At 35.8% G+C, this 26,107-nt stretch overlaps 1 protein-coding gene across 1 annotated transcript in view; it reads left to right on the top strand.

Moving 5' to 3' along the window:
- ITGA1 (integrin subunit alpha 1) overlaps nt 1–24,393 on the top strand; it is a 163,682-nt gene extending 139,289 nt beyond the window's left edge. The window contains exons 20-29 of the mRNA XM_082623787.1: nt 484–564; nt 5,456–5,532; nt 7,969–8,058; nt 9,407–9,509; nt 12,822–12,935; nt 14,738–14,842; nt 15,004–15,108; nt 16,322–16,414; nt 18,504–18,620; nt 23,782–24,393. Of these exons, the coding sequence (XP_082479913.1) occupies nt 484–564; nt 5,456–5,532; nt 7,969–8,058; nt 9,407–9,509; nt 12,822–12,935; nt 14,738–14,842; nt 15,004–15,108; nt 16,322–16,414; nt 18,504–18,620; nt 23,782–23,826 (930 nt within the window). The 3' untranslated portion in view covers nt 23,827–24,393. The remainder of the gene's footprint in view (nt 1–483; nt 565–5,455; nt 5,533–7,968; nt 8,059–9,406; nt 9,510–12,821; nt 12,936–14,737; nt 14,843–15,003; nt 15,109–16,321; nt 16,415–18,503; nt 18,621–23,781) is intronic.
- Nucleotides 24,394–26,107: the final 1,714 nt, after the last annotated feature.

Genomic DNA, 26,107 nt, shown 5'->3' with positions numbered 1-26,107 from the left:
CCCCACTTGACAGAAAATCAGGCCCAGAGGAGTGAGGAGTCCTGACAAGGATAAAGCTAACAGTGGTAGTCAGAGTTTAAATCCTGGTGTTTCCAGGTCAGAAATCAAGCTCTTACCCACTCCTCCAGTGACAGCCATTCACTGTGGGCTTCCATGTGTCAGTCCAGTATGTGTGGGTTATTTTGTGCAGCGACCTATTCACCCTGTGAGCTAGATGCTGTTAGTACTCCCATTTTTCAGTGGAAGATCTAGACAGGCTGGTGTGATGCACTTCATCCTACAGCCATCCTTAACCGAAGTGATGTTTTCACATTGCCATGGGCTGTGGGACAAGTAATCCCAGAATGCTGTGATTCTCACAACTATACTGAGAAACAAATCCTAGCAAAGCAGTCTAAGGCTCAGCTGGGAAAATTCTAGACCATCAAGGTTAAGTATTTCACCTGCGTGTCTACTCTAATTCTGTTTACTTTCTCTTCCTAGGCTATCCAAAAAGACAGTTGTGAATCCAATCATAATATCACATGTAAAGTTGGATATCCTTTCCTAAGAAGAGGAGAAATGGTAAGCAGATTATAGAAAATACAGGTGGCAATTGGATATGAAAAATAATCTGCTCAAAGCCAAATATATAAATCCTTCTAGTGGTAGTTTAGGATGACATAGATGAACAAGATTGAATTCAAAATTGTGAGATCTTGAAATCAAAAGGCAATTGTGGCATGGGTCAAACTCAAACACCAGGACAAAGTTAAGAAATTTTACTCTACAGCTTATATGATAAATGGAGCTGGGAAATTCTGGTATTAGTGTCGCCTATGTAGTACGCTTTTCTACTGTAGGAAGAAGAATCTTTCAAACCAGTTGGTTTAGAATTTTGTATAGAAACTCTACTTCCATTTCTCTTTTTTAAAAATAATAACCTCACTGAGATATAATTCACATACCACAAAATTCACTCATTTAAAGTTCAGTGGGTTTTAGTATATTCACCAAATTGTGAATTGTGTACCATCACCACAATGGATCCTATAACATTTTCACACCCAACAAAGATACCCTGTATGCATCACTAGTTACTGCTGTTTTTTTCCTCGATAACCCCTCCATCAATCCCAGGCAACCACTAATCTACTTTCTTTCTCTATGGATTTGCCTATTCTGACATTTCATATAAATGGAATCATACGATATGTGGTCTTTTGTGACGGGCTGACTGGCTTCTTTCACTTAGCGTAATGTTTTCAAGGTTCATCTATTAGTAATTCATTTTTTTTAGATTTCCAAACAATATTCCATTGTATGAATATATCAAATTTTATTTATTCATTTATCAGTTGATGGGCATTTGGGTTGTTTCCACTTTTTTGCTGCTATAAATAATATTTCTATGGATATTTGTGTATAGGTTTGGTATGGACACATGTTTTCAATTCTCTTGGATATAAACCTAGGGGTGGAATTGCTGAGTTATATGGTAACTAATGTAACATTTTGGGGAACTGCAAAACTGTTTTCCAAAGTGACTGTACCATTTTACATTCCTGCTGACAATGTATGAGGATTCCAATTTCTCTGCATTGTTGCTACCTGTCTTTTTAGTATAGCCATCCTGGTGGGTGTGAAGTAGTATCTCATTGATGTTTTGATTTGCATTTCCCTAATGGCTAATGAAGTTACATCTTTTCATGTGCTTATTGACCATGTGTATTTTTTTTTTGAGTAATGTCTATTCAGATTGTTTACCTATTTTTTAATTGGGATGTCTTTTTGATTATTCGGTTGTAAGAGATCTTTGTATATTCTACATGCAAGTCTCTTATCAGAAATGATTTGCAAATATTTTCTTCCATTCTGTAAGTTATCTTTTCATTTTCTTGATGGTGTTCTTTGGAGCGCAAAAGTGTTTACTTTGATGAAGTCCAATTTATTTATTTATTCTTTTGTCATTCATGCTTTTGGTAGCATATCTAGGAAGACTTTGCCTAACAAAGGCACAGTTACTCCTGTTTTTTCCAAGAGCTTTACAGTTTTAGCCCTTATATTTAGATCTATGATCCATTTTGATGGACTTTTGTGTGTGGTGTAAGTAAAGAGTCCAACTTCATTCTCTGTGGATATTCCCACACCATTTATTGAAAAGACTATCCATTCCCCCATTGAATTGTCTTGGCACTCTTGTTGAAAATCAGTGGACCATAAACACATGGGTTTATTTCTTGTATCTTTGTTGTATTTCATTGATCTATATGTCTGTCTTCATGACAGTACCATGTTGTTTTGATTACCGTAGCTTTGTTGTAAGTTTTGAAATCAGGAATTGTAAGTCTTCTGACTATGCTTCTTTTTTCAAAATTGTTTGGCTATTCCACGTCCCTTGCATTTCCATTTGTATTTTAGAATCAGCTTGTCAGTTTCTGCAAAAAAAAATAAAAAGCCAGCTGGGAGTTCGGTGGGTATTACATTGAATCTGTAGATCTATTTGGGGAGTGTTACCAACTTAAAAATATTAACTTTTCTGACCCATGAGCATGGGATGTCTTTCCACCTTCAAAACTGTTTTGTAGTTTTCAGAATACAAGTTTGCATCTCCTTTGTTAAATATATTTCTAAACATTTTATTCCTTTTGATGCTGTTTTAATGGAAATCTTTAAATTCATTTTCAGATTGTTTATTGCTAATGCATAGAGATACAGTTTTTTTTTTCATACTGATCTTTTACCCTGCAATCTTGCTGGAATTATTTATTAGTTCTAATAGTTTTTTTAGAGGATTCCTTAGGATATTCTATATATAAGATCATGTCATCTGCAAATAGAGGCATCCTTTCCAATCCAATGCCTTCTATTCCTTTTTCTTACCTAATTGCCCTGCCTAGAACCATACTAATTGAATAGAAGAGAGAAGAGTTCTTTCATCTCTTTTTAAAGAAATACTTATGGGCTTCCCTGGTGGCACAGTGGTTGAGAATCCACCTGCCAGTGCAGGGGACATGGGTTCCATCCCTGGTCTGGGAAGATCCCACATGCTGAGGAGCAACTAAGCCTGTGTGCCACAACTACTGAGCCTATGCTATAGAGCCTGTGAGCCACAGCTACTGAACCCGCGTGCCACAACTACTGAAGCCCATGCACCTAGAGCCCATGCTCCGCAACAAGAGAAGCCACCACAATGAGAAGCCTGCACACTGCAATGAAGAGTAGCCCCTGCTCACCGCAACTAGAGAAAACCCATGCACAGCAACGAAGACCCAACACAGCCAAAGATAAAATAAATAAATAAATAAATCAAAAAATAAAATAAAATAAAATAAAAAATAAAGAAGTATTTGTTTCCGTGAACAGCAGAGAATAATTATCTCATTTAATGATAAACATGGTATTTGCATGTATTTTCAGTGAAGGTTGCTTTTCAGTATGAATATTTGCTCCTTATTCACTATTGAGTTAAGGAGGGAAATCTTTAATTAATCAAAATGATTAAAATAAGAAGATATTTTATTTACTTGACATAGACTTAAACAAAAAAAGAGAAATACTATCCCAATATTTATTTCAACTTTCTTAGATTATAATATTTTTATAAGACTTCAAAATAGATCCCTGACATCTTTAACACACATCCTAAAAAGTTGACAAACACTGGTTTGGACATCTGGAAATGGCAGATGTCTATCTATAGTGAAATCCTTAATGACAAATTATCGATAATGAAATCTTTTAGCTCTTCTTTTTGCAAATGAGAATTCAGAAAGGCCTTTCCCTTTAACACATGTGGCATGGTTACTAGTGATTTAGGATACCAACCATGAATCATAATAATTATCATTAAATTCAATAAATATTTTCTATGTCCATTTTAGCTTATAGAACTAACTAGATGTACCAATTTACTTTTGAACCCCATCATAAACTCTGTTTCTTGACTATCTCAAATGAAATATACTGTGAATTTGCATTCCTTCCCTACAAATCTATAAGATACACATCACTTCTGAAAAAAAAAACACTCCTAATTCCTCTAATTTGACATGGAAATAAGGAATGTCAACTCATGTCTACTCCTTCCTTTGACCACTTCAATTAACCTTGGAATTATCTCTATTTCCTAAAGAATAATGATATACCCTCTGTTATATCCCAATCATTGGAGACATTAATTGAAATCTTAATAATTTCTTAACCATCTCTTCCTTTCTTTAGCAATTCTTTGGTGCTTAGGGCAAAAGCTTTACTCAAAGTGTTTCATTGTCATCAGTAGAGAGATGGAAAGATAACGTGCAAGTAATTTTTACATGGGCTTTACACTTAGAATATATTTTTAGATTTGATGTGTAAGCATTTCAGAATCAGGTCAATATGCATAGGCAGCTTCTTCAGCCCCGCTTCTCGGCTAGTCTCTTCCCTCCATCTGAAGACTCAATCAGGAATGCTAGGACAAATGTCCAGGCCAGTCAGAGGGCTAAGAACAATCAGGGAAAAAGGAGCTCACTGAGAGACTCTGGCAATTTGACCCACCCAATAAAGCTTCTACTGGAATTGTGATTACTATTTCAAAGCAAGAAGAAAACTATAGAGCTTCAGATTCTTAGAAGAACTATTTTTTAAAAAACTAACTCAAAAAAATAAGTGGGAGAAGAAAATTCTACACATTAGAGTGTATGACCAGGCAAATCTCAAGATCCCTGAATTCTAGTCACCCCTTCTATAAATGGTGCCTAAATTGAATAAAAGAGCTTTAAGTATCAAATCTTGTCTAGTCACAAAGATAAAATTTTAGGTAGCATTTATTAATTGTACGTTTTGAACTATCAATTTTGCTGGCCCAAATTCCAAAATACCTCAGCACATTATTGGGTGTGTAAGCATTATTATGAGGCCTCTTGGACTAGAATTCTGCTGATGACATATTTCTTTAACGAGTAATCTAGTTTTTGTTCTGCCTGTTGGTATTTATAAAGAACCATGAATTACATAATTCATGTGCTCAGGCATAGTTTCTCAAAAGTAAGTTACTTCCTGTATTTGAGTGTCAGTAAAACAAAAACATTTTCCAGCTTTTCTTGGATATTGTTTTAATTCTGCAATTTATAAACAAAACTCACTGCTTTTTAAAGTTATGATGCTTATAGTTTATTTTAAATAGCCAAGACTTTTATTTTGTTTTGTATTGTTTTTGTTATTCCTTAAAGGTCCACAACTTTTTTATACTATCAAATCAATGGAATTCAATGTGTTCCCCTGTTTTATAATGGATAGATATAGATGGTTGCTGGTACTTGAAGTTTCCATTTTAAAGAGGCTTTAATTATGACCATTTCATAATAACATTGTTTATGATTGTGATCTGGTAGACGTGGTAATATGATAAAATATCATTTATATAATTTAATGTTTTAATCAAAGCAAACATTCTACTTCTTTATCTGTTACTAAAGATATTTTTATTTTATAGGTAACATTCAAAATATTATTTCAGTTTAACTCATCTTATCTCATGGAAAATGTGATCATTCATTTAAGTACAACAAGGTTGGTTCCTATGTGTGCATGAGTGTATGTGTATGCATGCATATAATTTCTTTCGTGTATTTAAAATATTTTGTTTTATAGACTGACTAGAACTTCTTACAGCTTTTATGGGATCAGTAGAAGTAGAAGGCAGTGAACCCCTTTGCTTCACAAAAACATCCTTATGAATCATCAGCAAAATAAAGAAATTTTCATTTAATAGACATAATACATCTAACTGGATTAAATCATTGGTTCTACGAGCTATAAAACATGTTGTAATCACACGTCACTTATATCTGCCAAATTGCATTTAAATCCGTTTAAAATTTTACAGGCTTTTCTAATTTAAAAACTTTTACTGACTGCCCATCAAGGTCAACTGAATCATTAGAGGGACTTAAAATTTTATGATACCCTTTTGTAGTTTAATAAATTTTATTCAAATCAGTCAAAGCTTCTGAAATGGCGTAGAATACACAAACTAAAAATAACAAAAGTCTAATAAGGAAATTGAAATAGCGCTTACCTTTCTTCTAAGTATAACTATCCACTGGACCATAAGCAACTTGAGGTAAACTTTTATCATTTGTTATTTTATTCCCCAGTAAAAAAAAAATCTAATAATCACTAAATAAATGTAGAGTGAGAATGAATGAATTAGTGAGTAGTGAATAAGTGAGAAAATGAATTAATAGATGTGTTAATTCTGTATGCTCAATTCAGTTCAATTCAACAGATATTTATTTGAGATCTATTATGGACAAAATATTGAATTTGTCACTTAGGGAATATAAAATTAAATAAGGGCATGAACCTCTTCATGGGGTGAATATTACAGTAGGGGACTGAGACTAGTATTTAAATTATTATAATACCAGATAAAACAAGGAACATTCATTAGAGAAATATAAGCCATGTGTCAGAGACTTAATGGAGGGTGAAATTACATCTGCTTGGCAATGAGAATCCAAGAAAGCTTTATCAAGGAGGTTATAATTGAGAAGGACCTTAAAGGGTGGGTAGCAATTCAGAGAGGTTGGTCGGTAGTTAAATGGAACATTTCAGGCAAAATTTACAGCTTGAGCAAAACTCAAAGGCAGACCACTAGATCTATTTGGGGGAATATTGGCTGATCCATTTTAGTGCAAATATAGAGAATACATAAAGGAATAATGGAAGATAAACATGGAGTTTACATCTTACCATGTTACAGTGAGTGTACATCTTACCATGTTACAGTAAGTATTGAATTTCAAAATGGGGTATCTTTTCTTAGTTGAACAGGCCATGAGGAGCCAGAGAAGTTTTTGAGGGGTGCAGTCATAAATACAGAGCTGTTTCTTTGGAATATTAACTTAGCTGCAGTGTGGAACGGGACCGTTCACAGCAAAAGCCCAATCACACATACATCTATAACCCAGGGCAGGGAGCTGCCTTCACTGCCCCATCACACATACCAAGCCGCTGATACACTTGGGAATAAGCAGAGCCATTAATGGGTACTCTATGCCCATTCTGTGAGACAAAATGCTAGGTGCTTAGTCACTTGGTAGAGAGGTGTGTGTCATAATAATAATGAAATCTAATATTTATTGAGTATTTCCTATGTCCTAGGCACAATGTTAAGTATTTTACACTTGGTACTCACCATTTATTAAGAATTTAATGGTAAAACCCCCATTTTATAGATGAAGAAACCAAAGCACAGAGAGGTTAAATAACTTTCCCAAAGTGGGTCTATGTCCAAGAGCAATTTCATGCACTCTGGCCCCAGAGCCGGTGTTGGTTACTATTATATTATTTCGATGTACTCTTTTTTAAGACAGAAGAGTATGAGATACGTGTGTGTATATGTATGTATAAAATATATGCATGCATTTACATAATATATAATTGAAACGATAACTAAAATCAGGGGAATAAGTACTCAACAAATAATACAATCATCAAGTACAAGGTATAGAAAGACTATTAAAGGACAAAAAATTTCAGATTTACTCTCAGCTGTGTGATCCTAGGCATGTCTCTTCACAAGGGCCTCATCTGTGATAAATAAGAATCACCTGTGTGATTTGTATTAAAAAACACAAATTCATGAGTCCTAACTCGGACCTACTAAATCCGCATTTTTCTAGGAGAGAAGCCCCAAAATCTGTGTATTTAACCATTGACCCAAGGATACTTATCATTATTCTCATAGATGTTTGAGAAACCTCATACTAAATCAGTGTGGTTTTCAACCCTCGCTTCACTTCAGAATCACCTCGACAACTTTTAACAATACACATCTCTGATCTCCCTCTCCACACTGAAATTTTTTTAAAAATCAAGGATCCCACACATGTCGTGTGTGTGCTTTATTTAGTTGCCAAAATAAGCTTCTCATTCAAATGCTTAGAAAGGTCTGTAGTCAATGGTTTAATGATTTGTCCAACTGTGCTGTATGTTTTCTAGTGACAGTGAAGAGCCACCTGAAGCCCTTTTTGATAATGAAGTAAACGTTTCTATCCCTGTAAAATATGAAGTTGGACTACAGTTTTACAGGTAGGAGAACACCGCACTTTCATGTTGATGCTTCCTATAGCCCGGTGGATCTCAGCTTGTGGTCCCTGGCCAAGTGCATCAGAATCACCTGGGAGCTTATTAGGCAGATTCTCTGCCCCACCCCAGACCTACTGAATCAGAAATTCTGGGGGGGAGGGGGGACAGAAATCTGTGTTAAACACTCCAGGTGATTCTGGTGCACTCTAAAAATTGAGAATCAGCATCCCAAATAATCTAAAATGTAAGGTGCTAATGATACCGGATTGCATTAGCAATCCCATCTTAACTGCTAAATGCAAGGTGAAGACTCAGAAATCCTTCACAAAAGGCGATGTTCTTAGAGGTCACCAACATATTTCTTGGCTCTTGTTCTCATTGTATGGGATCTGATTAGCATGCCCATTCTGGACATTCAAGATTAAACTATTGCTCATTGACAAGAGCTATTTATTTCTCCCATTATTCATAAACCACCCTTTTTCCTAAGAACTTCTGATCTATCCAAACACCACTCATGTTGGCAAATTTCTATAAGCAGGACTCAAGACTTTTGCTAGATAAATGTGCACAGTGTACAAAAAGTACAAGAATCTGTGGCAAGTTTAGTCTAAGAGTCTTGTCATATTATTAATTTATTTTCTATGGCACTTTCCTTTTACTGATAACAGATGACAAAAATGAAAGAATTGTATGATATACATGTAGATTTTGCTTCTATTTCTTAGCCTTTAATTCTATTGGCTGTTTTCTATTTTTCTGCTTCCACTTCTCTTGGTACACTGACTTTTCCCAAGAATTTTTCATTTATTTAAACAAATAAATATTTCTTATTTGTCTTCTCTAAACTGAAGTACTGCTTTTAAATATGTTTATATTACATTTCATTCTACCAAGTTCATCCAAAGAACATGGAGAAGTTGTATGAGAAAGACTGAACTTTTAAATTTAGCAGTAAATATAGAACTTTAAGTTGTGAAAAGGTAACACATTTTAAAAATCTATTTAAATTGAGCACTATTAAAAATACCAAGTTTTAGCCTGATTATTCACTAAATGTATATGATATTAGCGAATTAATGAAAACTTTTCACTTTGTAACAATGAAACTTTTACTTTAAAAACTGGACATATTTTAGCATCAGTAAGTATGGAATTAAATTATAATCTTTCTCACTCTCCTCAAAGATTTAACTTTAGATTTCAGGGTAAAAGAATTTGCCTTTGATTTGAAATCTCTATAAGTACTTTTTGTGGGATTACCTGGTATAAGGAAAGAAAAAGAGTGAGGTGAAGTAAAAGTTAAACTTTGTTGTGTTTTACTTTTCTTCTTCCAATTAATTCTTTTAAGCTCTGCAAGTGAATACCATATTTCAATTGCGGCCAACGAGACAGTCCCTGAAGTTATTAATTCTACTGAGGACATTGGAAATGAAATTAATATCTTCTACTTGGTAAGAAATTACCTCTAAATTAGTGTTGTAAAAGAGTTATTTGTAAGTTTATAAGTTAAATAAAAGTATTAACAGACACATACAGACATGTTTGTTCAACAGTTAATCTCTATGTTCCAGCATATTTTTCTTTATATTTCACTAATTTAAAATAATTTTATTTAAATTGATGATGATTATACTTTTAAGCTACTTTAAAGGCTCAAGTCCCTAATTTCCTTATGACATAATTAATTATAATAAATTCGTAGAAAAAATAGGGGACCAAGTAGACGCTACCTATAAACATGTAGACTTTATTTGCATTTTTTAGTATAACTGAGAAAAGCACTTCTTAAAAAATAACATGACTATTTCAGAAATTGATTATTTCACATTGTCTTGGTAATAATTTCCCTACTCAACAAATAAATTTGTATCTTATTCTGCTCCTTGCTACCTTTCATATATATTATACCATAACTTACTGGTGTTCCTACTATCACCTCCTTAAATGATATTTTCTATTTTTGATATTTCTATTAATGATATTTCTATCATTTCTAAATAGAAATGATATTTCTATTTTTGAACCCTTCATAACAGACTTTTCCTAACCATTATAATAAGTAATTATGGAGCTGAGCCAGGCTGTCATTTTAGGTACTGCCTACTTACAGACACAGACTCAAGTTAATATTATGCAAGTAAAAGAGCGTCCAATTCAAATGATGGAGGATTTAAAACTGTATTCAAAAGTATGAAATAATGCAACATTATTAGAAGTGAAGATGGTCTCAATCTCTTTGGGAACTGGCAACGATGAAAAAAGGGAGTTCTCTTACAAAGTGGAAATAAATGAATACCCTCAAGAACATTTCATTGTTTTTATTTGTGCCCTTTGCTGAAATGCCTATGACAACGTATACCCAGGAAGTTAGTATGAATGCCAATCACTCTACTACTGGGGTAAATTTTTGAAATGTAGGCTACCCAGTTTTTCAAGTCCCATTTGCTTTTCCTGGATTAGAGAATTCAGCAAACAACAAGGAAGAAAGGAAGGAAAGAAAAAAAGGAAGGCAGGAAGGAAAGAAGGAAGGGAGGGAAAGACTTTGAATGTTGTAGATCCTCATGAATTGTCACTTTTTAGGGTCCAGACTTGAAACAGGTACTCTCAAACTATTATAAATAATTTTGATATAAATAATATTGTTAAGAATATCCCTGAGTGTAAATCTTTTTTATCTCTGATTATTTTGCCAGGGTAAAATCTAAAATTGGAGTAATGAAATTTAAAAAAAAAAAAAAAAAGAACATATTTTAGGTGAGACCCAGTAACTCTACTGCTAGAAATTTCCCATAGGAAATTATTGGTGGTACAAACAGATTTATACCCGGAGATACTCTTAACAATGTTATTTATATTAGTTTAAAAATTAAAACCTGGGCATGGCGAGACAGCTATTATAATGGTTGAGAGGGCACCTTTTGGAGTTGAAAAAGAAAAACCTAATTCTGCTCTTTACCAGCTCAGTGACCTTGGAAGTCTTTATTCTCATTCTAACCTTATTTCCTCATAGATAAAACAGGGATAATAAGAGAATCTACCTCATAGGGTTGTTAACAGGATTAAAGGGAATAATGCAAGTGAGAAAATTAGCACAGTGTCTGGAACAGTCAACAATAAATATTGATGTTGTGGTTGTCATTAAGCAGCTAATAAACATCATATACTCAAAGAATCTGTAAATTTATGGGAAGATGCCATGACATAATAAATTTTACAAATGGGACACCAAATTTCATATTTTATATGATACAAATTTTATAAGATACATAATATGCAAATATAAAAGGAATTTGTGCACTAAAATGTTACCAATATAGAATTTTAGGAAACTTACTGTTTTTCAATATTTTCCAATGTATCTATAAGAAACATTGTTTTTAATCAGAAAGAATAAGTGTGCATTACAGAATACCCAATTTCTGACTAAATATCAAAAAACAATTGGAATTAGACTGGGAGGTCATGCGAGGCAAGCCCAGGGCATATTACAAAAAGAAGATAAGGGGCCTCCCTGGTGGCGCAGTGGTTGAGAGTCCGCCTGCCGATGCAGGGGATACGGGTTCGTGCCCCGGTCTGGGAGGATCCCATATGCCGCGGAGCGGCTGGGCCCGTGAGCCATGGCCGCTGGGCCTGCGCGTCCGGAGCCTGTGCTCCGCAACGGGAGAGGCCACAACAGTGAGAGGCCCGCATACCGCAAAAAGAAAAAAAAAAAAAAAAAAAAAAAAAAAAAGAAGATAAGAGTCAGGGAACATGGTTAAGAGACCAGGCACAGGTGGTCAGGAATCTCCAGAATTCCAGGGTTAAGGGTTGCATTTAATCTTCAGCAACCACAGAAAACAGCTCCAGATCTGAGTAGCTCTCAGTCTAGAAGGCTCAGGTAGGGAGGTCAGTTGGGCTTCCTGGCATCTGTCTCTGTAGATTAAGGAGCACCCTGCTCGCCTAAGAATTCAGTGCAGAAAGGCCAAGGAGACGGCTGAGGGCCTGGAGTAGAGAGGGTGGGGACTGCACCTGGTTGGCCCAGTTCAATGCACCTCTCCTAAGCAGGCGAGGACTTCTGTACAGTGAGTCCAGCTTCCTGCTGAACTTCATCCTGCCCAGACTTCCTCCCCTATGCACTTCATCGCCATTGGTGGCAGGATGTGATGTGAAGTGATAATTTTAGGTTAATGGATAAAAGAGATGGGGATTGAAATGAGAGTCAGTCTGACTCTCATCGGACTGGATTACCAACAGCCAGGGACACAACAACCCTAGCTGGGGACAGGATTGTGAAGGGAAGGAGATGGCTGTCTGGTTTGCCTGTACCGTACTGGAAGATACCATCTAGCTGGGGTGAGAAATGACTTTGTGGGCTCAGAGAATTACAGCAAGCTGGGGTGAGGCAAACAAAAATATGCTCACCTGTTCTGAGTGAATCAGGTAAGTGTTCTCCCTCCTTTCCACCTCCAAAAAGACTGGTGTGTTGAAAAGTACAATGAGCATGGTAAATTGACACAAAAAAATTAACTCATTTTGGGAAGATGAAGGACCAATATATGATTTTAGCTGATGCATATGACCACTGACCATGAAACATCTTTATTTTTTGCTTGTTTAATTATGCCAATTCTCTCTGTACAGTGCCATAAACCCTCTGCATTCATTGGGGCGTTCAAAATATTTCATACCTTAATTCATCAATTAAGAACCAAAATCCTATGTAAGACAGAAAAACTGCTGTTGAAAGAGGAAGAAAGGATTACATTTCTTTTTTTCCCCTGTAGATTAGAAAAAGTGGGCATTTTCCAATGCCAGAACTTAAGCTGTCAATTTCATTCCCCAACATGACATCAGATGGTTTTCCTGTACTGTACTCAAGTGGGTGGTCATCTTCTGAGGTAAGTCATGCGTGCCTCGGAGTTATGTCATTATGTTGTCTTCTTCAGTTTGTATCTAAAGCCTTTTATTCTCTGGGATAAATAGATTTTATCAAAGTAACATGGAGAGGCATTTAGAAAATTATACTACTACTACTACTAATAATAGTGACTTCCACTAGTTATTGAGTAGAGGCATTAGTTCCTTACCGCTGCTGTGGTAACAAATTACCCAAAACAGGGTGGCTGAAAACAACAGAAATTTAGTCTCTCACAGCTCTGAAGGCCAGAGTCTAAAACTAAGGTGTCAACAATATTGGTTCCTTCTGGAGGCTCTGAGGGACCCTTTGTTCCATGCCTCTCTCCTAACATCTGGTGGCTTGTGGCAGCATGACTCCAATCTCTGTCTTCACAGGGCCATCTTCCCTGTGTTTCAGTGTCTTCTCCTTTTCTGTCTCTTAAAGCACACCCTTCAGTGGATATAGAGCCTGCCCTAAATTTAGAATGATCTCATCCGGAAATTCGTAATTTAGTTACCTCGGCAAAGGGCCCTATTTTCCAATAAGGTAATATTCACAGGTTTCAGGTATTAGGACTTGGGCATATCTTTTGGCTCACTATTCAATCCACTGGAGCAGATTTTAGATAACTAATTGTTGACTTATGCCTGAAGAGTTTGTTGCACCTTTAATTTGCTTGAAGTGATCAAACCACCCTATAAAAAGACTTCTTCACTGCTCCTAAGCACACACAGCTGCACCCAAAACGGTACAATACTACTTACTCATCCCAAGCGTTAGCAATATCATGCCCCCTTTGTACCTATAGCATTGAATGAGTCAATATGGTAGTTTATTTTTATGGTTTAGGTATCTAAAACATAGAAAATCACAATAAGTATTGAATTAATGCATGCATTATTTCAGCATTTGACAGTCTCTTCTTTGCAGAGATTTTAAGTTAAGGTATTCTCAGAAATCAAGAAATAGCAACAGTGGTGGTTGACTTGTAATATTTAAATGTTTTCCTAAAGGCAAGGAAAACATAAACCGCTAGCATTTACCTCTAATCCAGAAAAGCAGGTTTGTGGGAACCTAGAAAGAATAAAATTAGACTTGTCCTACTACTTATGAACCTTCATCCTTATCACCTTTTATCAAGGATGTAGAGAGTCCTAGGGAAGCAAAAGGTTTACTAGATTAAGTCTAGAAAAACCATCCAAGAATCAGCTGACTTACAAACATGGCATTTTAACATCTATAGGGCCGCTTTCTTACATCTCCCTCCCACACACACTGTGTCTTACCCTGGTGTATAGGGACTCCAAAAATATTATTGGATGAATATATAAATACAGACAAAAGTCCCTCTCTGGATTTTTTGGTTTGTTTATTTTATAAACCATTATATGAGCCAACGTATTGACTAACAGTTGCTAACCGTTTTTTTTTCCTCAGTAGAGTTAAATTTTTTTCTCTCTCTATTTTATGGGACTCTACAAACTAACGTTTGATGAAAATAAATTAATGAATGTATTACTTATGTAATAGTAAGTTCTACTAGCATCCTTCCTTTTCCATAACAACCTCACTGCTATCTACTACAATTGAAAATGGCATGGTAACAATAATTATTATCGGGGGGGGGTAGTATATGTATATGGCTGGTACAGAATAGCTTCTTCCATATTGCACACTTACGAAGATGGATCTTTCAGGTATGGCAATGGCTATCATTCACAGGTTCTTCACATTATTGCACCAAGTCATTTTTCCCTCTGACATCAGACGTTGTCTGATAAAAGACATATTTTTATTTCTTAGAATGTCAACTGCAGACCCAGTAGCCTCCAGGATCCTTTTGGTATCAACTCTGGGAAGAAAATGATAATATCCAAATCTGAAGATATCAAACGAGGCGCCATTCTGGTAAATTCAAATTACCAAGACAAGTACTAATTTTACCTCATGCTTTCCAAGGGAATAAATTCAATACCAACCTAAAAATAACTATGTTGTAGAATATTTTAATATACTATCTTTTATCAAAAGGCAAGAATACTAATTTATACCTCTGGGCATTTAAACAGGACTGCAGTGCATGTAAATTTGCCACCATCACATGTAATCTGATTCCTTCTGACATGAGCCAAGTGAATGTTTCACTTATCTTATGGAAACCAACTTTTATAAAAGTAAGTAATTGTATAGTTCTCTGCAATAATTGAATAATATAAACAAATATTTGTTCAACTCTTAATAAAAGCAAAGCAGAGTGCTTCTCTAGAAAGAACACAAGACTAGAAGTCTGGAAAAATGTGGTCCAAGCCCAGCTCTACTCAACCAGCTATTTGGGTGTCATTTTCCTTGTCTGTTAGTAACTAAGTTATCTCCAAGGTCCCCTCTCATGTATATCCTTCTTTTTAGTCTCTCTTTTTCTTTCCTTTACACTTCAAGAGATAAACACCTATACAATAGCAAAGTTTGCACTTATCTTAATACCTTAGAACTCAGTTAAGAGACAAAGAATTATAGAGACAATCCTTGACAGAATTACCAAAGAGTAGAGCTAACATATAGACTCATTGTATTAGATCAGACTATCTATCTATCTATCTATCTATTTTGGAGGACATTTTTAACCCCTAATAAAGTCAAATCCATCTGACAACTAGATCTTTAAAACTTAATCCATTGTATTTTTTTTTTTTTTTTTTTTTTTTTGCGGTACGCGAGCCTCTCACCGCTGTGGCCTCTCCCACCGCGGAGCACAGGCTCCGGACGCACAGGCCCAGTGGCCACAGACCACGGGCCCAGCCGCTCCGCCGCACGTGGGATCTTCCCAGACCGGGGCACGAACCCGTGTCCCCCGCACCGGCAGGCGGACCCCCAACCACTGCGCCACCAGGGAAGCCCCATTGTATTTTATATTATTTGTTTCTCTATTAGAAGTATTTTGTTAATTATATGAAGTTTCTATTTTTAGATTTAATCATATTAAGTTGCTATTTTCATAAGTCACAAACTGTTGAATGTTGGTAATTTCATGCTTAATCCTAAACAAGCTCCTATGTAAACCTCATTACCAGAGAGTAGCTATTCCATATCCAGCTACATGAAAGGAGGGCAGGGTTTGGAGTTTGTTTTGCGAAGGATAAATCTGAACAGAAACTGTGCTATTCAGAAAAATTCCCCATTCTATAACAAGGATCTAAGTGAGAATTTGAGTGCAGAGAGGAATGGTGGATACACAGTCATCATTTCACACTATCAGTTCCATCTGGATGTTAAACCAGTGTTTCAGTCTGTCAGAAAAATTTTAGTTTGAAAAATTGCACTAAAACATGACTAGCTCTCAATGTGATTAGCTCAATATATTGAAAGTAGTAAATCCTGTTTGCTTTTCAGGCACACTTTTCCAGCTTAAATCTTACTGTAGGCGCAGAACTTCAGAGTGAAAATACATCACTAGTTTTAAGTGCTGGCAATCAAAAAAGAGAGGTAAGTGCGACTCCAAGTTTTGAAAACATTATACATTTCACTCTGTTTGTAACATATGTTTTATATTTGCTTATAGTCCCTAAAGCAGTGACTAGCACTGCTCTAAATCAGTGACAGACACTTTCTGCTTCAAATTACACTTGATTAGCTTCAAGTGTGATTTCAGTCTCATTCTTCTTTGTAAGAAACTGGGAAAAAACATGATATTTACAATTAACATGCCGTGTTTAACTTGATTACTTATAATTATCACAGTAAATTGATGTTTTTACTCTCACCTTGATAACAAATGATGCATTAGTAATTCTCCTCCTTAAAAACCAATATTATAAAATGTAGTTGACATCTGAAGAACAGACTAGAAAAAACAATTTCTTTACAGAAAGTGTCTTTATACTGTATAGGAATACATGTAAAATTTTTAAAGTTTTCTTCATTTAGTCATTGGGAAATTTGAAACAAAAATGAAGTACTATTCCCCAATACAAATTCACGCTGGAGTCCTGGGTAAAAATAAAATGGTGTGCGGTTTTTTTTTCTCATCCTGTTATAAAGTAAGGCCAGAATACCTGTTATAGGTGTGAGCACTTCTGCATAATTCCCCCTTTTATTGTGAGAGTTTAAATATTTCATGTGGATATCATGAGTCATAAAATTCTATTTGGAAGCTGCCTAACACTGATGTTTTAATTTTTTTATTTCAAATTAGTACCTATTTTAAATAATTCCAGTGACCTCTGATAAATATTTACCTTTAAAGAATATATACATAGAATATCTGGATATAATGTTTACTTACTTTATAAAGAGCACTTAGAGAAGCTAAAATTTCGCCAGTAAGCATCAAAAAATATGAGTATATATTATACTGGAAAAGAGTATATTTGATTCCTAAATATGCGCTGTTAAAATATTACAGTTAGCTTTATTTCCCCTAAATGTTAGTTTAAAATTCCACATGGAGTTCTTTATTTTACATTTCATCCTAAAGACAAATTATACTTAAATTGTTAAAATCACTAAAAATGATCATTTTGTAGTTCTGTGATCTTGGGGAAGTCACTGATCGCATCCAGGCTTCCCTTTCTGCACCTCTAAGTTCAAGGAAATGTTTTAGATGTGTTTAAAGTCTATCTTCAAAGGTCTGATTCTCTGTACATCTATACTACTGCCAGCTCTGTCTTCCGGATGCATGAGCAGTGACCTACCTGGAGCCATTTGAGGGGTTTGGATCAATATCCACTGTATACAAATATCTCTCCTGTTAGTTTCTTTTTTTTTAACCCCTACTCTTCCCCTCTAGGTTAAGGATGTTCCCCATTAAACGGAGATGCAGAACCTTGAGCCATTATTGGTCATTGATAGCTACCCTGAATTAGTTTTTTTTCTCAGAAACCTAAGGGATGGAATGTAGGGAAGACAAGTTTCATTGAGGTTTGGTTGCCACACTGAGAGAGCTTGAGTAGCTGGAACTCTAAAAGCTGTCTCCTTCAAGATTTACTTCAGTTAAGACCTAATTTAAAGATGCTAAGAGTATGTCAACTGGAATAGACAGTGTGGTAAAATTAAAAAACACACTGGGGCGATGTATGCATGAATTCATTTATCTGTACATTTGAGATTTGTGCATCTTACTATATGAAAATTATACCTCAATTTGAAAACAAAAAATAAAGCACATTAGAATTAGAATTAAAGTTACAGTTAGAATTAGAAGACCTACTCAGGTTTATATGTCAATAACCTGTGACAGTGTTCCAGCACCAACTTATGCTGTTGTGATGATGCACTGAAGGCTACTAATAAATCTGTAAAACATATAATACTGTTGGTTCTCCCTGAGTTAAATTCACCTCTACCATTGAGAATTCTGATTCACAGATAGTTATGACATGGTTAGAATATGACATGGTTAGAGATTCAGACTAGATGAAGGGCATTTTAAAGTATGAACTCATTGTTTTCTCTGTATGTAGTAATGAGATTAAGTACACTGTTTGGTAGAAAATTATAGCCTGAAAGAACTCAGTGTACTGGGAGTTCTAATAGGTGTTTATCAGTATTAACAATCTTGTTTAATAATTTTCAGCTTGCTATTCAAATATCCAAAGATGGGCTACCAGGCAGAGTGCCGTTATGGGTTATCCTGTTGAGTGCTTTTGCTGGATTATTGCTATTAATGCTGCTCATATTAGCACTGTGGAAGGTAAGAACCAAAGTTCCTTTGACTTTTCTACTTCAATTGTCAACAGCATATTGGTGAAACAAATTGTGATTTATCCATGCTGTGAAGTATAGTATCACACAGCAATTGAAATGATAACCAAGGCAAAATTTAAAAGAAAAATGTATATCTCATACATTGTGCACAACTTGATCCCATTTTTGTACAAGAAAAAAATAGACATATCCAAAAATTATGGAAGATCTCTCTAGAGGTTAGGATTATAGGGGATCTTCATTTGTCTATAACACTGGAAATTTTAAATTAAGTATGCATTACTTTTATAAACAGAAGAATGAAAACTCTCTTTTATAGAAAAAAAATAATGAATTCCTATGTCAATTTAAGAATATATAGCAACAGAATTATGGTTAAGATAAGCCCTATCCTAATCACATATCTCTATGTATCTTAAAAAGTAAATGCTTCTTTACTATATAAAAATAACACATTTTATGCAATAGTTGTATGCCTGAGTGAGAAATGAGAGATTTATTCAATTAGTCGATGAAACGGAAATCTTATAGTTGCATAGACTCCTGTTTCAAATCCTCCTGTAAAACTGAGTAACCATCTATTTTCTGTTGGGTCAATCTCTATATTTACATAGATGTTTTTGCTTAAATTGAGATATGCAAAATTTTTCAAACACTTAGCTGTATCTTTTTCAAATTAAGCAGAACTGAAATGATAACTTTTAGTATAAATTTAATAGAGCAGAAAATCTCATAAAAAGTTGAATTTAATATTTTTCTAGTTAAATATCAAATTGGCATTTATTCTACCATATATCACCCTATATTTTACTTATCGTTTTGTTTAAAAGCTAAACTATGTTAAAGCTACAGATTGTGGTTACATATTCGTTTTTCTGATGCCTGAGCAACGGAATTATCTTTTAATCAAATAGTTTAAATAACAAATTTCTCTCCCACCAAATTACCAACTGTTCCTATCCATTCTGACTAACATTAGTTATAATGACTTAACTTCCTCTTTGGGGGTTTACTCTCAGAGGAGATGAACAAAGCCATGTATATCAGGAGCATTTAGTTCAGTCAATAGAATCCATTGCTTTTCTCCAGCAAAGTCTCCAGGACAGAATTCTCCACCATCTCAAACCTCCAGCTCTTCCCCCTACTTTACAGGGTATCCGTGCTCTGTCTGTAATACCTGGCTTTGCCACACTGTGGTACCCAAGGCCCGGCTTAGTGGTGTCAGGGTTGTGCTTGAAATGTAGAATGTGGTTTCTTTGTTCATATGCACCTGTAATAGAAGATTTTACTGTTGGTTTCTTTCAGTATGGTCTTCTAAGCACAGCACTTGCTCGTATAGTTTTAGGACACCGCTGCCAAGAGAAGAGGAAAGCCAGAGCTGACTATATGGATAGACTCTCTAGTTGTATACCTCTTTTTAAAACTAACAAATAAGTTTCAGCCACCTGTTTTTTGGTCATCAGTCTGAAAAAGCATAAGTATAAAAACAAACACATTCTTCCATCCAGGAGATGTTTTGTTGACACATTCTGATTGCTTCTTAGATCTTCTTTTTAAGCCCAAAGAAAGACCACTTAACAGCCTTTGGCCTGTCCTGACCAGTAGATATAGTTAGTTCAGCAGCCACATCAATGGGAGCTCCAGCAATGAGAACGGTGATTCCACAATAGAAGGGAGGGGAACTAGCACTTACTGAGTGTTTACTATATACCAGGAACTGTTTTAAGCTTTTCCACTTAGATAGTAACATCAACCCTATAAGGAAGACACTATTATGGACCTAATTTTGTAAGCAAGGAAGCTGAGGCACAGAAAAGTTAAATATGTTTCCCAAGGCCACATGGTTTGTCCGTTTCAAAGTAAAGATCTGAATCTGGGCATTTCACTTTTGTGTCAACACTATTAGCACCACCCCCCCACCACCACCCCCCACCACCCCTCCCGCTCTATGTTCTCTCTTGCTTCTATTCACTCTGTTTTCCTTACAACCTTTTCAACTAAATATTTTAACTACATTTTACCCTTGGGGACACTGAAGCAAACAGAGAATAACTCTCCCAAGAGTTAGCAGCTAATAAGGGACTGGGTTCAAGCAATGCTCTATCTGCAAAGCCCACCCCTTATCCAATACGTCCCACTGCTGCAGTCTATGAGGCAAGGCTCTTCACTCTGGAGCTCCAGGAATTGGGTTTTGTTTAAGAGGGTCATAAACTCTCTGAAATGTCTAAAAATATTTGGTACTGGAGTGAGAACCCCCGGTTGGATTCAGACTTTCAGCAGCTCCATTATACTGAAAAGATTAATCGGCCCTCCTCCTGCTCGAACCTCCCTGAAGAATTTGGTCTGCGGTAGGCTCAGAAGAGCTACTCTCATCTCCAGGCATCTTTTTTTTTTTTTTTTTTTTTTTGCGGTACGCGGGCCTCTCACTGTTGTGGCCTCTCCCGTTGCGGAGCACAGGCTCCGGATGCGCAGGCTCAGCGGCCATGGCTCACGGGCCCAGCCACTCTGCGGCATGTGGGATTTTCGCGGACAAGGGCATGAACCCGTGTCCCCTGCATCGGCAGGCGGACTCTCAACCACTGCGCCACCAGGGAAGCCCCCCAGGCATCTTTTTAGACTAACTAGATATGGAGCAGAAACCTCAGGACTATCCTTTCTTCCTTCTTCTTCCAAATCCCACCAGTCTGGAAGTTCATCAAAATTCTTAGTCTGAGACTTCGTGCAGGGAACAGGCTAAAGGTTCCTCCTAGAGCTGGAATGCCATTTCAAAAGGCACAGTCTTTATAGCTTTACCTTCGTAGCATGCATAGCAGAGATTAAAGCTTGACAAAATCTTAGTAGGTGCTTAATATACTTGATGTTGAAGGGAGAAGGCTTGTAGAGGACACAGGTTTAAATAGGTTGGGAAACATGTCCTGAAATATGGTACCACACACTAAGGGAGATGCCCAGTCAAGTCAATATAACCAATAGGATAGAATGAGACTCGGTCCACAGAGGATCCCGAGATCAGATCATTCCTCTCTTAACTTGATCTCATACTGATGTCTGATCCACCCTTGATGATTTATTTACTAATCCCAAAGCTTTGATCCTCATCCAATATGCATATCCTTAGGGAGTATGGATGGGGAATAGCACGGCCATCTATTAGTCTTTTATATGTTAGTATAAATGTTTCATTCAACATTTATTCTATATTAAAGTCATTGAGCGTGTATTTCTGCCAAGGACTGTTTAATCAGATTTTGCCACAGGGTTTTGAACTAGGGGTACACAAATAAGATCATTAAGTAAATACAAAAAGAAAAAGAAGGAAAGAGAAAGCTAGCAAGAAAGTCTGGGTGCTCAAAACAAACTTAACTTGTTGCAAATGTTGGCTAGTATTGGCCCTGTTCAGTTTGAAGCTATAAACTGTATTTTCCTAATCTCTACTCTAACCACCCAACTTCCACTGAAAACCCAATGTTAATAGAATCAGTTGGGTGGAAAAGTTTAGATAACAGAAGTTAAGCTTTAAAATAAAGCATTTAACATGTGAAAGCAAAGGAAGGTTGAAAAGAAGCAAAAAGACTTGAGAAAGAAGAAGAAAAGATCAGGAACTGGGCGAGGCAGGAAAGAGAAAAGTCATGATTCACCACTTGCTTTTGTAAAAGGCTTGTCTGATTTATTTTCAGAACATGCAGGTACAAGTTAAAGGGCTTAGTGGTTTGTGAATCCAGAACTTTTATAGTTGGCTCGAAGGAAAAGGCCTGATACATTCAGGAGAACTGGCATTCTAAGGAAGACACATTTATTGTTTCTTCATGTTCATTTGTTCTCTTGTCACCTTTTCTGTGACGTCTACCACCAACTAGATTCTGGCGTGGAGAAAGACATAAAGCCCTGAGTAAACTTTCTCTAATTTAAAACTGCATATGTTTGACCATTTATGCCCTCGAAGCCCTCAATTGTTCAATAATAATTTTTTTAATATATAATTCCCTTGCATAATTTACCCGAACGTCATGATTAAAATGACATGAAAGTACCACACTTTCAAAGAATTAACTCATTGTCTTTGCTTGAACTATTATAATCCACTCTCAAATTAAAAAAAAAAAAAACAAACAGATTTAAAAAAAAACACTTCTCGGGGCTTCCTTGGTGGCGCAGTGGTTGAGAGTCCGCCTGCCGATGCAGGGGACACGGGTTTGTGCCCTGGTCCGGGAAGATCCCACATGCCGTGGAGCGGCTGGGCCCGTGAGCCATGGCCGCTAAGCCTGCGCGTCCGGAGCCTGTGCTCCGCAACGGGAGAGGCCGCAACAGTGAGAGGCCTGTGTACCGCCAAAACAACAACAACAACAACAAAAAAAACCACACTTCTCTAGCACCCTTTTTTAAACTTCTTTTTAAAAAATATCCATTTTAGATTAGAATATTGCAAAGGTACCTTCTATCTCCTATCCTTATTTTTATTAAACTCTTTAACTGGAAATAATAAAGCACTTGTAATTTTATGATGCCGCATATCACAAAGCATAGTGAAAAGGGACCCACATTCACCACTACATGAAATTTTTCTATGTTCAGTGACTTTATTTTCATATCCAAATGATACAGGGTGTTTTCAAGAGACTCTTTATGTCAAGCCTGTATAGACAGATGTGCTAACACATTTAAAGTTAATCCAGACAACTCAGAAATCCTCCCCAACCCCTTAGCCATAGTGCACCTATGAGATTCACCATCAGCAATAATTACCTCAATTTATGACCATCAGTTATTTGATGGAAATTTCTCTGCCACATCCCTGAAAAAGAAAGGTGATGGCAAAGTAGAGACAGTGCCAGCTAACTGCAGTTTGTATGTCTCCCAAAATATTTTTCCAAAACCCTTTAAGTTAGTTTGCTACATATACTAGTTTTTACTAGGAGACATTATATATTTAATTTACAAAAAAAGTAAAAATGAAATAGCAATTTGATAAATGACATTTTTTGAGAGTCAGTATTACTTAATAGATAAATGAAAAAAATACCTCTTGATTATATTATTTGTATGCCCACAATTGCTAGCATTTTACTAAACTAAATTTTATCTGAGATTAGTATTTATTACCTAAATTCAAATAACTAATTGTATTATGTTTGGTATTTTCTCAACAGATTGGATTCTTCAAAAGACCACTAAAGAAGAAAATGGAGAAATGAAATATTTTAGAAGAGAAGAAATAATTATTCAATGATTTATCCTCAGGTTTGCCTCAAATATGTGACAAGAAATTTATAAATACATTTAAAGAAATAGTCACATAACTCTATGTAATCCATCAGGGATTAATCACTTAGAAAATGACAGATCAAGCAAGATCCAAAAACAATACATTAAAGATTTATTTTATAAAATGTTGAAAAATATTTTTAAATAATTACTCATTTTTGTTGAGTATTTAAGCAAAATTACAAAGTGTTTTGAAAATGAAAAATAACCTGTACAACTATGTTTATATATTAAATCACCATTCCAAGTATTTAAGGAATACATAAAAAGATTTTTATGATCATCGAAACATTTACTTTCAAAATAATATAAATTAAGCTTTTTCCATTGATTCCTGATGGATATCCACATTCAGCATGATGGTCAATATTTGTAAATGCCAAGAAAGGAATTTTACCTGAAAAAGATCACTTCCCCCCATTTAAATGAGAAAAATTTCCCAGGTGGAGTCTATATACAATATGGACTGAAAATAGAATTAAATCACAGAGAATATATTCAGCATCTTTGTGTTGGGTTCTATACTGGGAAAGTTTTCTTTCCAAAGTGTTTGAAAAATAGTACAATTGAGCTGAAATTCTATCTAGGATAGAAAATCAAGATAGACTTGTTTAAAAGCAAGTGCACTGAATGGATTAATTTAAGCTTTTACAGAACACGCCTAGTTTTGGTATTGAACTCTAAAACTCAAAACTCTTTTATACTGAAAAAGCACAGCAGTTTTATGTGGCATAACAGTGATTTGTCATGAAAAGTCACGCTGTGTGTGGGATATGCTAATATGCTTTCTGAATGGAACTGACAATGTAGATGGATGCCGCAGAAATGCTGGTCATCTTTTGAACATGAGGGGGTCCCAGGATGTAACCCAAAGTAGGAATCGTCTCAACTCCTTGGTACATGGTTCATTCAAACCCTCAAGCTGTGAGAGTATGTTTATTTTTTAATATTTTAAAAGATATTTAATTTTCCAAACATGGTTCTTCTTTTTACGAAAAAGCAGTATTCCATTTCAGTATTGCATTTTACCAACAAGCCATTGCTTTTTGAGTGTGGCATATCAATGTTTAAATAGATCTCTGGAAATGCATCTTAAAGAATTTCAAGTTTGAAACCTTGCACCAACAGAAAGACATCACACCTTTGTATGAGCTTCTTTGTTCTTGAAGTAATCACCGTGGTGCATCGGACTCTACTGTAGCGTAAGCTCCTAGGTTGCTCCATTTCTTAGGGAAAAAACAATGAATGAATGTACCTGTGAACTACTGCTGTAAAGTTTTCTGACACTTCTGCAACAACTCCATCTCCCCACCCGATTGATCATCACAAGATCAGAACCTGTACCTATCTGGAAAGTCCTGGGCTCTACTTTTCTCAAAAAGCAGCAAATCAATGGAGAAATTAAATGCCATACATTTAATTTTTAAAAACTAATTTCCAGGGAATTATCTGTGGACTCAGAGGCAGCCTACCTCATGGCTCTCTATATCTACATCCGAGATCCTGATGGTCAAAGACATGCACCTGGGGAGTGCTGAGGTCCTCAGTAGCTAGAAGAAAGACTAAGTTTTTCCAGAGATTTGGTATCCTCTTCCTGGCCTGTGATTGCTCAGAAGTGTCCAGTTTTAGAATTTTCTTCATTCCTGCTATCTATCTCCAGGTTCCAAAATCATTCTTTCCACCTGTCCTTTCTTTGCCCAACAAAACTCAGGTAACTCATATTCAGTCACCATGGTGCACAACTCCAGTGCACAACCTGCTCAGCAGCTCTGATCCAAGCTCAGCACATTCTTAGAAATAAATCTAATAGATAAAATTTTTTTTAATTCACACTTGTCCTCTGACTCCTAGGCAAAGTATTTACTGAACCAGGAGTATGCACATTTCAACTAAATGTTGTTAACGTAAAGGGGAAAAATAGAAAAGATGGCATATTTAACATTTTAGAAAAGAAAGGAAGAGCTGTTTAGCCAAATCAAATAGCTACTTATAAGCTCAGCACAGTTTTTAACATAATTCATTCCTGGTTTGTAAGTAGAATATTAACTGAGCCAGATATCCTATTTCCTTAATATTGCGATTTGTTGAGGTTTATGTATGTATGTGTCTGTGCATCTGTGCGTGTGTGTGTATAAACACACACACGCACACATGCATGCATGCATGCATGGACACAAATTGGAGAAAAAATACCTCAACACCAAATAACAG

This window comes from Mesoplodon mirus (genome assembly GCF_964341445.2).
Source record: "Mesoplodon mirus genome assembly, chromosome: 5".
Classification (NCBI taxonomy): domain Eukaryota; kingdom Metazoa; phylum Chordata; class Mammalia; order Artiodactyla; family Ziphiidae; genus Mesoplodon; species Mesoplodon mirus.
This window is presented reverse-complemented; position numbering and strand designations above follow the sequence as displayed.